Source organism: Dendroctonus ponderosae, unplaced genomic scaffold (genome assembly GCF_020466585.1).
Source record: "Dendroctonus ponderosae isolate FM_Combo_2020 unplaced genomic scaffold, Dpon_F_20191213v2 Dpon_F_20191213_5, whole genome shotgun sequence".
NCBI lineage: Eukaryota > Metazoa > Arthropoda > Insecta > Coleoptera > Curculionidae > Dendroctonus > Dendroctonus ponderosae.
Window position 1 is genome coordinate 8712250 of NW_026018715.1, and position 18468 is coordinate 8730717.

Consider the following 18468-nt stretch of genomic DNA (forward strand, 5'->3'; position numbering starts at 1 on the left):
GATTTCATCTATTTTGTGACAGTAAATCCTGAGCGCTCCTTGAATCAGTTGCAATAATAGTCCCAATGTTATTCAAAGTCCCTAAAAATACATAGACATTCCAGTGCTCTCGGGTGAAATCTTATTGATGTAAACGATTTTCAATAAGACCAAGTTATACGGCAAGTATTTTAAACTCGGAAATTAAGGTCAAAAGTCCCAATATTGTGGTATTTTATTAATTCGCTTTAGAAATTAAATATTAGCGTGTAATAAAATTATTAGTCTTAAATTAAAGTCGTATTCGGAGTTTAGATAAACTACATGCAGAAATCTCACTGATCTTGATCACATCAATTTATCTCAAATGGTTTAAGCTAAACACATGATTATAGATGTCGATTACTCAGAAATTTGACTTAGAAAATACGACACGATTTAAACATCCTGAACATGTTCATTACATTTATTTGCCCATCTTTTAAAATAAATTATGTCTAAGTACAGAAGGATCACCATCGGGAAAATACTTCCCGATAACTCGCGAATGTTCAGACGTTGTTAAAAACTTAAATTTTTGGCGTTGTGAATTAATTAATCGAGCCTTAGAAAAGCTTAACTTAACGGCAAATTATTCCTATCGTTTGCTTAAACTGATTGCTAATCTAGTAAAATTAACTATACTCCATATTCTCCATATTCTTCTTTCTTGTTTGTCATTTGAGTTTGTATTTGCTATCCATTTTTGTTGCTAATATTTATCATTGCTTGTATTTTTCATTGCTAAAACCTGGATTGCACGTGTTTTGTACAGGCATTTACTTGTATTTTCTCCCTTGTTCTTGTCGCGCGTGTTTAAGTGTATTCTCTTGAGTTTATCCCCCGGTTCGACTAAAATATTTATTTTTAGGGCACAATCCAGTCGAAGCAAGCGCATCTGTGGATCGGAATAGCAACAATTCGCCGCGGGATGGCGAAAGACAAATCGCTACCATAGAGGCGCCTCCTCCAGCTTCAACTCCCATCGCAATTCCCACAGTGACTTGTGATCTGGCTAGCGATATTTCTACTAGTGATAATGCTAATGATCAGTTGGAGAGCCAAGAGCAAAAAGATACGTTAAAGGTACGAAATACAGATTAAAATTAAATTTAAGATTCTCGCTGGTATCACTAGCTATAATGATGAGCTGGAAAACCAGACACATTTAAAGCCCGCAACATACGGTCCCACGCTGTCGGACGATTTTTCTGGATGTGGTGAACACATTTTTTGGTTGTACAAATTGCAAATTATGTTTTCATCTTCATCCTTACTGTTTCAAAAATCAGGCTCTTACTGCACACTTATTAAATATGTAATGCCACGGCGGTCCGCAAAATCGTACTGCATCGGTGAATCGTGAGTATCGTACCGACGTGAGCTTTTGGTCCGAAAGAACCCACTTGACATATAATGATGCCGTAGTTTCAACTCGTAGACTTTCATAAAGGATGAATCTACATATGTGTTCTTTTAACTCACTACTAATGTCGATCTTAAGTAATTTTCTTCATTCTATTAAAACTCTAACAAAACTTACACTTTATTCGAAACAATTATCTCGTAGATTTTAATACGGTTGAGACTGTCGGAAATTTGAAATTTCGGTCAATTTTTTCAGCCAGTTCTAAAGGGAAATTAATTTATAGTGTAATGAAATTAATGTACAGAGCCCAAACTCTTTAATGGCTGAAAGAACAGTGAGTGGAGTAAGTAATGAATTTTGCGAAAAAAGTTGGATTAGGTTCAAAAGTGTTTCGGTACGCTTTTCAATTGCTGCGAATGGACTGGCTTAATTATCCCGTAATTGGATATTAAAAACGGGAAAATGAAGGAAATTTTAATTTTGCTCTAAGTGCATTTAATTTATATGTTGAATATTTAGGTAGATAACATAGTGAAATATCAGCCGGTATTAATTCGCCAGATGTTTAGTTCGCTAAATAATTATGCTTTTAAATTAATCGAACCAAATTTTAATGATTGCGAAACACTGAATTCAACAAATACGCTCCTAAATAATAATTTTTTATTTAAACATAAGGCAGGATTAGCATGAGCAATATCCGTGATGGATTAGTTTTCAAATTTAATACTTTACATACATTTTAAAAATTCAGTAGTTAATTTAGACCTGTTTAAAAATTCGGACTCAGCAACTTAACACACACAACGCAAACTGGTTAATTAAAAATTATAAATTCCTTCGTTAAGTTTGTAATAGTCAATTACCGCTTAATTGCCGTACTTGCTTCGGCTATCTTGGTAGCAGCAATTGACCGGCGCAATTTTCAACTTAATCCAACTTTTTCCAGAAAGCTCATTAGTCTCTTCTCATAGTGTCCTAAACCGTTAACCCGTCGACGTTTTTTGACTTTATGATTGCCTCGAACAATCTATTCTGTTAGCTGAAGATACTTACTTTGTTGTTGTTTCCACATTATTAAACTTCGATGTAAATTTTAATGCGCGAGGATCTTACGCGAGACAAAGTTTTTGGACCAAAAAAGGCCGGTAACGTAGGACCAGATGAACTTCGAAGTTTCGCCGACTTCCATTCGGGTTTTAGTTGAAGTTGAGTAGAAATTGAATAAAAATTCATTAAATGTCCCGCAGTGAAATTTTCTATTTGCAGTAAAAAAATCGGCATTTTCATAAGAAATCCCAATGTGCGAATAATCGAGCCCCCAGCCCGATTAGAATATATCAGCAGCATTTGCAGCTCGACTATGTAAATATGGTCGAAATGAAACTTTCCTGAAACTCATACCGAAGGTAGCATTTGAGCTGTCGCTCGTAGACCCGAAAAAGATTTATGGAACGTGACTCATCAATCATTATTGCATCCCCAGGTTCTGGCCTTATAATAAAATTAGGCGAGGATAACTAGAAAAGTTTCGATGTCGTTTGGCAAATGAGAGCTTGCCACGAGAATTTGTTTGGGACTATTATAATTATATTTGTTTTGCTCAGCTGAAAATAGCAGATAATAAAGCTGCTAGCACAAATCACTGGAAGTTTTCGATGGATCTGAATATGTTCAAGTTGATAACTATTATTTGGAAAACGCCTTATTCGACTTTAAGGCCAAAATGTAGTGGAGAACCAGGATATATCCTACAATTTGCATGCGACACTGCGCTAATCGTCCATGACAAAAACATACACATGAACGCAAACATACTTCAAGCACTGAACCACAAACACTTGAGAAAAATCAACGCATCGAAGAAAACTGACTGCGATACAGTTGAAGAGAGAAACAGAGGAGCAGAGACAGTGAAATGCAGCGAAATAAAATAACCTGCAGTTGCAGAGGAAATGGAAAAACGATACCCGAACTGGAAAATTATAGAACATTTTTGCTTGAGAACAAGACAATCCGGTTTCATTATTCAGTTTTCAACTACAATTGCAATTAAGAAAATGAACATTACAACACTGTAGAAAAAGGAAATTTGAAGCAAAATGCCCAAACTCTATCGGTTTTGTTCTCAACCCTCTCGAACTTTTCTACGGTAGAAAATTTCCGTGTTTAGCTTGTTTAGATGGTTAATTTCCACTCGCTCTAAACCTCTGAAGCACCCCAAAGTCGAAACGAAACCAATGGGCTCTGAAACACAAATAACGTCCAGTTTTTAATACTTTTGTCTCAAGCTGAGCTGCTAAAGGCAAACCCAATGACAATGATATCCTTCTACTGGCACCTGGAAAAGAATTATTGAGGCCTTATGGAGACAGAGTGAGCCAGGCGTTTATTAAATCCGCCATAAATATTCACAATTGAAACACGATCAGTCCCAAATGGCGCAATCATCAGTCACATGCGATTGAGAGTGACGATATATCAAAAGCTGGAGCTGCTGGAGATTAGGCCAAAATGATTCGGAATGAATCGATGGGCTATAGGGGAGTCATTTGCATTCATTCATAAAACCTTTAGATCCTTAATTGAACGACATTGTGGGTGGTTGAGAGTTATGAACATCGAGAGAAGCTTAAAATCAGACTTCCATGCAAATTTTGAAATATACATTGTATTTAAGCCATACAAAACCGGTCTGCTCCTGACATTCGAATTTTGAAGACATCGTTCCGAAACCCCTTTTCTTTCATAACGCCTGGAGAATTATAGGGGCATTTTAATGGGGTATTTCGAGTGACGCTGCTGGCACATCGATTTCGTATTCATGGCAAAACGCTTCGGAAGCACATTTTTCGGCACCAAATTACTTTCGCTGGTTCATAAAAAATCTCTTACTCGATCCACAATACCTTCCAATTTAAATTATTGTTTCAACATTGTGCAAAATTGGTAACGAGCTGCCGTTTCGTTCTCGCGCCAACGCTCGATGCGCATTCAAAGCCTCTCATCGAACGGCATTCCCGAACGGAAACTACATATTTATTACATAGTTTCTGGAAGGAAAGAATTTGCGCTCGTTGGAGTTCAGTAATTATTCACCAGCACGATTGCAAAAGGAATCCGTAATTATTTGAAGCAGCAGCAGTAAGTGGCAGCAGGAAGCATTGCATTACAACTACCAGCCACTAGCATAATGGTAGATTTTTACTGCCTTAATAATTGCTTATCAACAACATTAAGCATTTAAAAAAAATCTTTCAATTCCCTATTTCAACAGACAAATTTTCAAAACAGTGTTGAGCCGCAACACTTAAATGTTTTGTTTCTGGTTCCTTTGGTGAGAGGCTCAAGTTATTCAGACTATTCAGAGGACACTTTTGGGATAACTTTCGCATTTTATTGTATCCTGTTTTTCTCTGTGCTTTTTAAATTGGTAAATATTGCAAAAATATGTCTTCTAATTTCCATAAATCATCAGTTGCCTTACTGTTCTAGATTTTCGCTAAAGATATTGAAATTATGACCCGGTTATAAGTCAGCTAATGTTCATCATTTCGGAGGGATAAAATCCTTGAACATTGTGCCCCATTATAACCATGCTAAATTTAAAGGCCAAAGTTTGGAAATATTTTCAGGAGTACCCACTCAACAAAATATCTATGACAAAAATCAATCGGCTCTCTCATTGTACACAAGTCGGCCTGGTAGACTTTGAGGTATTAAGTAATTAAATGTTATGGCTCCTTAAGGATCAAAGCCCTGAATTTTTGCCACGGGAAAATAGTTCCCGGTATGCTCTATCAAAGAGCTTTTCTCCTTTTTCGGGCTATTTCTCGCTGTTCCAGTTATGAATTTTTAAATTCATTGGGGACCCTTTAAGGAGCGAAGTCTTGCTACATACATTTTCAACGGCTGCCTGTAGGCTTGAGAAGGGGGTTAAAACGCAAATAAATGAGGAATTTCTGAGAGTGATATATTGAGAATTGCTACATGCTTTATGTGGATTTTTTTAAATTGTTGACTTGGGGGAGCATCAATACCAGATTATGCTTTTTGGCCGCCGCCAAACCAGCTTAAAATTTGTTATATTAACTTCATTCCTGTAATCAAACTTACGGGCTCAAAAGCTTCCAATCTAATAAGCATTCCTGACAAATACCCCCCGGATCTTTTTAATTATGCAAATTTCATAAACCCTATGCTTAGCAATTCTTCGGATCTCTAAGAGTCGGAAACTAACCCTCATTTATTTATATAAATGACAATTCTACACTCCGCGAGCATGTTTGGCGAATTAAAAGGTATTTTCTATTCACCCCCGTTTCACAAATGGCAGAAAGTTTAACGGAATAGAAGGTAATTGGAAACTTTGCGGCAAGCAAAAAAATGCTTTGTTCTAAAAACACCTCCAGACCCACACTATTCATAAGAAAAAAACATACTTAGACAACCGAAAATAGCTAAAATAAACTGCATACGAAATTCGCGAATGTCATATCTTTTCGGGACTTTCCGAAACCTACTTATGAATTTAAATTGGATTTCCCAGGCAATGGAAAGTAAATAAAGCAGGATCTCATCTAAGTTTAAAAGCTTCCGGCGCTGTAGAAAAGTTCTATTGAATTTTAATTTGCACCTGAACTACCTAAGTGCAGCTTTCCTAAATAAAGTTTTTTAATCTTTTCAGAAGCTTGCCACATTGGAGTTTTTTAAGTGACCTTCAAACGATGATTTATTTGACGATTTATGATTGATATTGTGTACTTTGAGGTTTCACCAGATTGTTTTATGGAAATTGATCACTGGATGCTTGAGATTTCTAATTGCTCATCGATTCTGCCTTGTGAAAATTTTACTGACACTTCATTGTTTATTCAAGGCACGCAGTGGCCAAAATACTATTTTATTAGAAAAAATGGATTGATAAAGAAATTACATAAGAAAGCACAAAAATCTCGAAAAGGTTCATTTTTCAATTACACCATAATTTCGCCAAAACCCTAATAAGCCTTATAGGACAGGATCTGGGTGCCCACTGAGTATCCAACCCTCTTCCCACACCTAACGAATAAGGTCAAAGAAATTTGTCTGAAGCGGTCGCTTAACTACCAGAATTCCATTAATATCATGTCCCTGCCAACATTTGAGCAGGGATTGATGTAAGGCTTAGCCTATCCGTTTCGGTTAATGTATTGGTCCAGAGACTAGAATTTTATCGTTGTATCTAATAAACTAAATATAAAAATGTTTTTTTAGTTTAAGGCCTTTGAAACATCATATGCTTGCAACAGATTCGCATGCAGAGGCTGGGAATAAGTAAATCTAATAAAACCTTTCAGAATCATAATATGAGCAGACCTTTAACCAACAGCACAATTTACGATGTGGCTTCCAGCCAGCCCAAAGGCTTACGCTTACCTGAGCTTGCGGATAATATAAACAATCGATGTCGAATGTTTACGATCAACAACTTACTTTTCTAATGAAACTAATCTGGAAACCAAAACACGTTTGTTTATTCTGCTCAGCAACCCCTGATCTAGTGAAAAGCACGTTCGCAATATAACAGTAAATATTCGGTTATTAAATTCTCTTCCTTTACCCAAATAATATAAATAAACAGCGGCTTGCTGTTTTAGGTCAAAACTAGCGTTCCTGGCAAGGACGCAAAGTAAACCTGCTAATCTGCTTATTTAGAAAAGGGTGAAAGCACTGCTGTGCTCTGACAAAGATAACGCCAATGTTGCTGATATATTCAATAGAATTGCAAAATGAACCTATATAAAAATCTTGCTCGAAATCCCCATTACTACTTTACAAGCACGTGCACAGTTTTTCCTATTCACTTGTGTAAGGACAATGGAATAAGATCACAATATGTTTGCGCAAATGTTGAATTTTGACGTTGTTCTCTTCAGTGGGTGCTCCCAATGTGATTCTTTGATAATTATTTTGTGCCAAATATTGATTAATTTCCTAGCTCAAAGCGCCAACGTCGGCTACTTAGATAGTTAAATTTCTTTTAGCTGCACGACTAGTCTACACAAATTCCCAAGCAATATTTGCTTCACTTCAATGACAAAGTGATGGAAACTGGAACATGAAACCCATCTCCAACAAATTTCAATGCAGCAATGAGACAATGCAATGTTTAACTATTGGCTTCGGCATTTCGGCTTGAATTAGCGACTATATGCAAGTGCGTATCAACGAGAAAATATAAAGTTTCCAGCCTAAATCACGAGCGGATTACAATTTCACTGTATGGCAACCTGCCTCAATATTGGGCACTTGTAAATATACAAGCCGCATTCAATCCGACTGCCAGTTCCAAGTTTCAAATTGTTCCGTGATTAGTATTGTTCTCGATAGAAGTAAGCTCTTTAGCTTGATTCGCATTTCTCCTACTTTATGTGCCAATTTTGAGTCAAGTAACCGAACGCAGAAGAGACTGCAAAGAACTATGCAGGGTTAATATGTTTTATATTATTTATGTAGGAAACAATGTTCTTCTAATGGTTTGCAGTGAATCTTTTGATGCACACTGGAATTAAGTGAGCGCAGACAACAAATTTATCAATTATACGGCTAGAATTTACTGTTTCCTCAATAAGTTTCAAGCTGTTTTCTTGCGTGTAAATTTTTATTTTGCATGAATATACGATAGATACAAATTATTGGTTTATTTTCCAATTCAACTGAAATTAGTACACTTTCCACCTGAAATTGCCCGATTTTGGTTTTTTCGTGTTTTAGTTAAAACTTTATTGATTCAAATTATTCAATCAATCATAAATTTGTCATCCAAAAAGATTATTAGCATTGCGCAGTTTTGAACCGTTTCTCTATTTGTTCCGTTTGCAGAAATCTCGCAGGCTTTCGTAAGACCGCAATTTGTAGTTACTTTTTGTGCATCTGTAGATGACGTTCATCTGTAATGCGTACCAAATACTGAAACTAAGTAGTTTTTTTACAAGACTTTCAAGCTTGGCAAATCGTAAATAGCTTCCAAGGAAAGTATTGGTTTATAAATAAGAATGACAAACAGTTTTGCGTTGGTATACTCGTAGAATAGATTTAATCGAAAACAAGCTAAATTTGCATGTCATTAGTATTTTCATCAACCGCTTTAGCTGTTAAACCATTGTTGCTTGTGATTACCTCAATTGTCTTAATTTAATTTAAGAATTTTCTTGAGTTCAAAGCAACAGTAAACGGGCTGTAAAGCACTCAACGCTGATAAGCCAATGATAGATCCATTTTGTTGTAGAAATTTTGTGAAAAATACATAGGTTATCATGAAGACCAATATTTTTATTTTGCTCTGTTATATAGTATTTTACATTTTTTGTAACTGAAAAGCATATTTTTGTTTGATTTTATTTCAACTAAAATGTTTAGGCAGCAAGTCAATTAATATTAGAGCTACAATAAATCGAGCCAACCGAGTCTTGAGAAAAGGTATTCACCATTAAAGTTTCTGTTGAAACATTATGGAAAATTGGGTGTCGATCATTTTTCTAGTACATTTGGAGTCGTGAACACCTTAAATCAGGTTTGCTTTCCATTATGTTTCTAAACTTAACCGATCCTCCTGCATCGGACGCCGCTATTTGCTGGATTTTTGCAATCTTTTATACTAACTAATAGTCTACTTTCTTATTAGAGTGCGTCAGAAAGTTAAAAGGAAATTTCCAGCTGATTTTGGGCAAATAGATTCAGAAAAATGATGCTGCGAAAGGTGATTTGCAATGTTTGCCAAGTATTTTCTTATCTTTACTTTAATTAAATATTTTTCATTTTAAGTGTGTCGAGAAATCTCACTACTGATTTATTGTTTTTATAATACTTATTGAAATCGTTGAATGGGTGCGTATTTGCACAACCCTTTAAACTTTTATACGAAAAAAATATTTTCGGGGGATTGCATTTAACACACTATAAGATCAACATCGGTTATTAATGAAAACTGTAAAATCAAAAAAGTATCGAAAACGCAACCAGTAATCTGTTTGGCAGCAGGATCAATTTTCCAAAAAATCTCTTGAGGAAGAAGCGTTTATGTCTGCTAGAAACGGAATAGAAAAATATTTCAATTAAAATTAAAAATCATGAAATTGACAAAATTATATACGCGTATGTATGCAAATGTATGTATTGCATTCAGCAACCTTTTTTCCCATAATGTAAGGCGGGCATTTTTCAAAGTTTTCCAAATCAATTTCGTTCACTTGTGGTTCTAAAAACAGTGTGAAGATCATGATTCATAATAACCAAAGCACCAGCTTTAGCTTGAAAAAAAATTATCCAATACACTACACTAATCTGTAACATTTTCTGGATGCAAAGACTGCTCATGATTTTTATGTGGATTGTTTTCACACCAGAAACGATAATTTCGTTGATTCACAAAAAAACATCAAACCAAAACTGTGTTTCGTCCGAAAATACGATTTTTGTTCCAATTTCAGGATCAATTTCAAGCTTCTCTAAAACCGAATTTGCAAACAAGCGACGCTTTTTATGGTCCAGTGGCGTCATTTATTGACTGAACACAATCTTATAAGGATGTAAGCCTAAGTCGTTTCGCACAATACTCGAAGATTTTAGAAGCTGTAACTCTTGTGAACGTTGTGGAATTGGCACATTTGCAACTGGAGCTACACTGGCCGGTGTAACCATGCTCACATTTATCATCTATTAATAGCATGCATGGAAAGATCATTATTTTGTCCATAAGTCGCGCCTAAGTGAAAAAACGATTAATTGATAAAAGTTTTGGATAATTTCTAAGTGCTTTACATAGTGAACATAAAATTCATCTGATCATTTCTATTGGAAAACCATTTACACAGGTTCAAGATCTATCATAAAATTCAAAAATATTCGAGGACCAAGACCTACTATAATATTCAAAATGTAGATGTATGTAGACTTGATAGAATTAAATGAGCTTAGAGATGAAAGTCTAAAGGACTCAAATCTGGTTAGTTGTAGGACCACTAAATATTTCAACTTCCCTTTCAACGTTCGGTATTAATATGAGATGCTACATTTCTTCATTGTTCTCAGGTGTTTATCCAGCCAAGAAGTAACACGCTTTCAGCGTGCCAGTTTCGGGGTTCGACCTTATCGGTGAATGGTGAATTGCAACAGCAAGCGGCAGCTTTAGCCAGATCCAGACAACCATCGATGGGAATCGACACCGACATGGTGAGCGAGTTCGATCCGAGTAGTTCGGACAGTGGCGTAGTGGCACATTGTACGACAGTGAAACCGCTCAAACTCCGGTTGTGTAAACCGATATTCGGGCGTGCCAAACACTCGAAAAACCGCCGGACTGACGACAAAAAAACAGCGAAAGGCGGAGAGAGCAACGGTGCGGAGACCAAACCGGTTGTGGAACATGTAGTGCCTCGAGTGCAAAAACCAAGGGACCCCGAAAGGGAAAAAAGACGAATAGCTAGGAAAAAAGAAAAGAGGGCCACATTAATTTTAGGACTTATTATGGGTTCTTTTATAGCGTGTTGGCTGCCGTTTTTCTTTATGTACATATTAAGACTGGTCTGTAAAATTCCACCCATAGCCTTTTCCACAGCCTTCTGGTTAGGGTAAGTTCATTCTTCACTACTCACTCACGTTATTCCACTTAAACAACCCTAAATTTGATTGCAATTTCAAGAAGCATCCATTTTCGAACTGCTATAAGTTGAAACAAAAGAATTTGAACTGAAATTTTGTCAGTCTATATTTTTCCAAAACATTCAACGTCTTCCACATTTGGTTTGATCGGAACTAAATCCGGTAAGTGAGCGATTCTTTCTTATTTGCAGATATATGAATTCGGCACTTAATCCCGCCATCTACACGATCTTCAACAAGGACTTCCGAAGAGCATTTAGACGGATTTTGTTCAAGTGATGTTTAGCTTACGTGTGCTGCTATGAGTGCGTGAGTCGACGGGTTCGAACTGCGCAGTACCGCAGCGCACCGAGCGCCCTGTATAGACACTAATATTAGTTGTTTCTAAAAAATATATTTTTGTTATCGATTGTTGCCCTCAATTAGACTGTAAACGCTGTTAAGTCGAATAAAGCACGCTTAAATCCAAAACCTAACCCAAAAGATTTCCAAATGTACTCAGTTTAAGGTCAAATTCTTCAGTTCCATTGCGTGATGAAGCAAAAGTTTTCAAACTCTGAAAGTTTTCAAAAAATCAAAGGCGTTAGCTTGTATATCAATATGTTCATTTGCTGTTTTAATCTAACCACTAAATATTTTTCAAATTGCCCGCGAACTCTTCAAACTGACGTCCTCTTTTTCACTTCCAAATGACGACAGAAAGCTAAATTTAAAGTATCAAAATGAATTGAAACTAAGCTAATGGTGTCCGTGACTGAAACATTAGATCTTGATCTCTGAGCCTAAGAACTTGAAAATCATATAAAACTGTTCGAAATACATGAACTGCGGATTGTTTAATAAACTCGAAAAACGTGTTATGGAAAATACTTTCCAAATTATTCGGGAATTCAAGGAAACAATAATATTCAGATTTAGCCCATCAGGGCAATTTGAAATGTTGCGCAGCGTAAATAAAATCTACCAAAAACATTTACTTTAATTATTTGCAGCCAGCCCTTCGTTAATATTGTTTTACAATTTGTATCTTCATTACCTCGCGAAAATGCCATGAAAATTCCCATTACCGTTGCAATGACGGCCCACTCATGACCGGTGCAAACTTGATTTAAAGAACAAAATATCCAAAATCAATAGCAAATATTCGGTAGAACGTTTGCGGGAAACCCAAAAGACAATTGCAAAAACTTCATTTTAAAGCCATATGGTCGAAAAGCCATTTTAATGTATTGGCACTTACCAGTTCTCATAGCAGCTATAAAACAAATATAAAGTGCTTCAATGCGTATAAAAATTCAATTCAAAATCAAAGCTTTTGCAGTGTAAATGCAATAAAAGTCCCGTTTTATTTAGCCGTATTACTTTCCAACTACCCTAAAGCTAAGAGGAAATCTCAGTGGTGCTTTATCCAATAGAATTCAGTTCCGATACCTCAAAACTGAGTGCGGGTTTAATACAATTTTGATATGAGCACCAAAATCAGCTCACTTCGAAAAGGCATATTAAGGGCGTGTCAATCAAGCGGGAATTCAGGCATAAAAATAATATATAGGGACTGTGAACAACGGTATTCACGCTTGAAATATCTCTGAAGGCTTTTAAGCTCGGGTATAGGAAATAGGCAGGAAACCTCAAATCCCTCAATGCATGTTGAAATTGTTTTTAAAAATCCCGAGTAATAAATCATAGGGGTTTTGTTCAATCTTTTAAATAATTCCATTAGCAGAAGCTCTCCAGGTGAAAACGTTGGAGAATCAGTGGCGAAATATTTACGTGCAAGCTGCAAAGAGCGAAGGTGAATTAATACAATGGGGCTTGTATGTAGGCAATAAAAACTTTTATCACTTCCTTAATGTTTTCCGCTACTTTCGCTTCTAAGCCGTAGCAATTCGTTTTAAGTAAATTAAAGAAACAAAGTCTGAGTGAAAGTTTTGACTTGATGCCGTGGAAATGTACCCAAACAAGGATAAACCTTCGAAGAATAATTCTTTATTTAAGCCCTCTAAAAGCAAATCCGCTTGAATTTTTTACTGTGACACAGCCCATTTTAAACCGGAATGAAACTGGCTGTCACAAGATACCGGGGTGATATTTCCCCATTTTTTTTTGTTTTCCGACATTCTCCACAACAACCCTTCGTTAAGGGTAGAGCGAAATTGATAGAGAGCATTTACAGTCCATTAGAGGCGCAACTTAACTATTATATTGTTCTGTCGACAATCCTCATCTCATGTTATATTTAATTCATCTTGCAGGGTAGTAGACATCAATCGACATTCGTCCATGTGTCGCCCAAAACCTATATTTGTATCTCGACGGATTATGGCAAATTAACTGTAAGGGTTGTAAGGTTATCCGCGTATTCCGAGTTGGTCAAAATATCGGCTTGTTCATCGGCTTTCCGAGCTAATAAACGAAGGACCAAATTTATCAAGAGCGATGGGGAAACGGTAGAAATTGTCTTCCGTTTGCCTTTCTGGGGCAAGGAAGGCAATTTCTACATGGCCTTCCATACTGAACGGTGCACAGGCAAACGAAACGCCCAGAAGTTATTCCAATTGCCACGGATACTTTCCAACGGATATTTTTACCAACTTAGTCTTTGTATTTCGATTAACTTGTCTTTGCTGGTTCAAAATGAGTTGAGTGAGGAAAAAACGCCCCTATTCTGTACCTAATTGTATTCAGCAGTTAATCAAACAGCATTACCTTTCGCAGCCATTGCATGAAACTCAAAATGTATTCTTCGTGTTTCGAAGAACCAGTAGCTTGCGCAACTTCACCAATTTTTATTTTTTTGGTCTTAGCCGATCTACTACCCGAGAAAACCATTGTTAATAACTCCCTGTCATTAAATTGTCTTCTTTTCTGCAATAGGGAATCGCTAGCTGATGCTTACCAAAAAGTTTTATAGTTAGGAAAATAGCAGATTTTATTCGATTTTATCGATAACGTAACTAGAGTAGTTTAAAGGGTTTTTAAATCGGAACCCCAGGTTCCGAAGATATCGTCTAAAGTTAGTGAGAAATCATGGGATTAGTTAATACCGTAGCGGATGTTGATTCAACACCTGCACGTGGAAATTAAATAATTTCGTATATTTTCACATCAAGCCAACAAGTACCTAATTCATGTACAAACTTGTAACCAGAAATCAAACACCATTTGGGCCGAACAGTGGGAGAGCAAGCAAGTGTTTGATATTTGTTTTGGGCACTATATCAATTTCAAATCATCAATACGACATATCATTGAAGTCAGAACATATATTTTCACGTAGGCCTGTAATGTTGCAGAATGTAGCTTTTTATAAAATTCAAACATTTTATATGAAATTGTATAATATTTTATCAAAGGGTTGTTTTTTCCGCCTCCAAAAAGACTATAATTTACGCGTGTAAATCATACCCTTGTAAATTATGAACATTATTTTCGAAAGTTTATGTGCCACTAAGTTGGTTGGATGTAATTAGGTGGACAGGGTGCTGTACATTGTAAGTTGTGTTTTGACTTAGCAAAACATCTCACACATGAATCTTTCAAAAAAATAGCGTCTATAATAAATTTAAATTAGATTTATATTACATAGATAGAGCAGCCTCATTAGCGATTCCCTAATATTGTTTATTGTCTAAACCAATATGGAGCAATGACTACCACTGTGATAACATAACGCTTTTATTCTGAAATTTACGGTATAAGCAGTTTTACCTAAACAATAAAGGTTTATGCATTAAGAAATAACAGAAAATAATTGATGTTTTAGATTTAAAAAACCCGACAGATTATTTTCATTTATTTCAATTTCATCTAAAAATAGACCTGCAAATAAAATACGACACTCTAACGGCGCCAAGTTTGTTTGAAATAAATCGAATAAAGATCAGGTATTTCGATTTAAAGCGCGATTATTAAAATTTATATACAACAAGTCTTTATTATTATCGTGAATTTTATTTGCTGCATTTGAATTATATACCGATTGCCCTGTCGGGTACCTCTATTGTAAATAGGTAGCTAGATTTAACTGATATTACATATACGCCATAGTGTAAATGTTTAAAGTCGAATAGTTTTAAATTTTAACTAGTGTTATATATTCTTTTCCGTTCTGAAAGTATAGCCGGAGACTTGAGTGAAATAGGAATATGTTCCCTAAACCTTCACATACGAGACAGGGCTGATTTTTGAAGTTCTACTTATCTGTTAGAAACATGTAAAAGTTGGAACATTTCAGAAACATTTTTAACTTCAACTGTCGCCTGCGGAGACATTTTAGCACGGTGAAATTCAAGCGTGAAAATCTACAAGTGGATGTTTTATACGCAAGAAATTTACATGAACAACAAATGCTTCTAGAAGTGTATTCAGGTGTGTACTTGCTCAATTAATTTGAACTTTGTTTTATTWAATCCATTCAATTGAGGAAAGCTCTAATAAAGTACCCTTGACATAAAAGCATTTATTTATTAAACCATCRCTTCGAAAGTCAACCCTTGACCGTAAACAGGAGAATCAAATAAAATGCCTTTCCAAGCAAAATAAATCGGACAGCTRAAATACTCAGCAGTGCGGGTATCGGTAAAAATATCAATACATCACACCTTTGGAGGCCAATTTGACTCTACAGTCCCGAAAAAGCTGTTCAGTTGRATTTAATTCTCTCCTTTGTTGTCAACATTTACTCCAGGTAGAACTGAAGTGAACAGCACCATTTTTATGTTAGAGAGTAATTTAAAATTTAAAAAGTATACAGCTGATGCCTTTTATCAGGTCTCTGAAGGAAGTCTTCCACGAGAGGGGGGCGCACGAGTCGCCTTAGACTTTTTGACTATTTCTTGTGCAACGAAACTATTGGTGCTAAATGACTGCTAGAGGACCGGAAACACGATCGATTCCTTAATAATCTTGTTTCCGGTTATAGGCTTTCGTGTTAACGGAATAACCAGAATGCTTGAGCCCGCATTCTCGTCTGTTCCAGGCCCCGCTCTCTAACATTGTTATATCTATAGACTTATTGTTACCAAAAAAAATACTAACAATTATGATACCTTATCTATAACACTGTCCTATATTTATGTGTGTACATTTTTCGTAATTAAATTTAAATATTATTTAGGATAAGACTACCAATATGAATAAATCGATAATATAAAAGGAGTTTGGAGTTTTATTTTCTGGTAAGCACTTTGAGAGGTGGAAGAGAGTAACCAGCATACGTTCAAATAGCCACTGGAAAGGCGGCGCTATCTGTTAAATCCCTGCAATTTTCAACTATTTGCACTAAACAGTCTACTTTTTCATCAGAGTGCGTCAGAAATCTAGAAGCAAATATTGCCAGATGATTTTTGGGCAAATAGATTCAGAAAAAGGATTTTGCAAAAGGTGATTTGCAATATTTGTCCAGTATTTTCTTATCTTTTTTTTAATTAAATATTTTTCATACTTAGTGAGTCGAGCCAAATCCCAATACTGGTTCGTCATTTTTATTATCGTTGCTTAAAATCGGGGAATTGAGCGTCATTTTCATATAATTTTGCGGGACAATGACAAATGCACTATAAGATTACGGTGGGTTATGCATCAAAACTTAGAATTAATATAATATATAACTTATAATTAATACAATATTAAATACTTTGTGTCTTTATGTTGAATGCCGCAAAAATTATGTTGCACTCAGCTCTACCCTTAAAATTTGCGAAATACACATGCAGGCTCATTTAGGTATCTGGAAACAGAGCGAATACAGAAACAAACGCAATCCGACTTTTTTTTCCAAAGATTGAATTTGGAAAAACCAGTTTAAATATTCTTCTATATGTACTCCTAAGAATTTGGTATTATTTTTAAACGTTTATTTTCACTTTCCAAAATATCCGCACGTTGTCTATTCCATTCAATTTCGTTTAATACAGAAAAGCAATAGTCTTTCTCGAATTCATGCACAATTTACTTTTTTTAAACCAGCTTGCGGTTTTTTGCTATAACCCTGCAGTATTCCCTTAGTTTCATTAAAATAGCTGGAGAACGAAGCTTTTAATTTTGAAGAGACTCATTTACGTTCCGAGAACTTTGCAACATTTTGCTGCAAACAATTTTTGTCACAGTAATTTGAAATTTAAACACAAAACAGCCTGAATTGAAAAACATGATCAATCTTAAGTTTTCAACGGACACTGAAATTTATTTGCTCAAAACACTACCTATAGCGAGAGCAAAAATTTGCAGCCTAGTTTGAATCTCTAAAACATGACCGAAATAAGGTTTTCAATCAAATCAGTTGAATCTACTAATTCGTGCTTTCCTTTAAACAAACATTTTCCAAAGCTCTGTTAGCTTGGTTTTAATTACTAATCAAGTTTTTGATTTACTCGTGTATTTTTAGTTGTAATTTCTTGCCTATCTCTGAACAGTTACTTTAAGCATTGTAATCTTGCCTTCAAACCTTGATTCGTCTTCTCAAAATTTCCAAAAAATCCTGTCTGTTTCGCAAATTAGAATATTATGCTCCCAACGAAAACGTCCTCGTTGACTAGTCCATTTAATTCCAATCTACTTTAAATATTTAAGCCACTTCTCCAGTTAATGTTATGTGATATAATACATTTGGGAGCATCAAAGCATAAGTGAATAGAACGGGAAAGCGAAGCGAGGCGCAAAGACAGATCGACAGTAAATCATGCCGACTGGATGTTGAATGTTTCGTTCAAACCGAGTACAACTGAAATATGTAAATTCCTGACAATCTCCACATATAAGGCTAGTGAAGAAAAGTTTCATTGCATTTCGTCGGCGAAAATATGCCTAAGTTAAGAACCCCAATAATTCCCTGGGAGAAATCTCCTTAAATCCAGTTATCATAGATTAATGCAAATGGCTGCGAAATATTCTAGTTTATGCCGCAGCCGGGCTCTTTCATTTCCATAAAACAGGCGTCACATATTGACAAACACAGGCGCATAAGTTTCATATTTATTTGCATTTATTAAAACAGTTCAGTAAATTAAATGGAAACACGAGTCTCATTTTAAGTTTTTGCTATTTTTCCCGTATTATTTTGACCCTCACTGTGTTACATAGATATGCGCAAATGTACCAGTTTTGTTTAAACTGATCGCATTTCACACGTTTGGTTAATTATTGCAACTGCGGAATTGCTATAATCAATACCAAATAGGCATCAGGTTACATATTTATCAGTGAAATTCAAGTCCGGCAGATAGAATCGTGCAGTTTAAATAAACTGCTCAACTCAACAAAATAAAGGTTGTAAATTTGCCCTAACTTGGGACCTGAATAACGTCTGATTGCTGCGAGAGATTTGGTTGCTGTTCTAAACCTTTGCTAGTACAGTTGTTTGTCTCTCACGAAAACTTGAGGTAGAGTTTCTACAGGGTACAAAATGAAACCATCCAAGATTTTTCAAAGTTTGGCAT

General features: G+C 35.7%; 1 protein-coding gene across 1 annotated transcript in view; it reads left to right on the top strand.

The window, feature by feature from the left end:
* Nucleotides 1-16189, top strand: part of LOC109533628 (alpha-2 adrenergic receptor) — a 132291-nt gene extending 116102 nt beyond the window's left edge. Inside the window, exons 3-5 of the mRNA XM_048666748.1 lie at nt 890-1104; nt 10460-10998; nt 11221-16189. Coding sequence (XP_048522705.1) covers nt 890-1104; nt 10460-10998; nt 11221-11308 — 842 coding nt within the window. The 3' untranslated portion in view covers nt 11309-16189. The remainder of the gene's footprint in view (nt 1-889; nt 1105-10459; nt 10999-11220) is intronic.
* The last annotated feature ends 2279 nt before the right edge of the window (nt 16190-18468 follow it).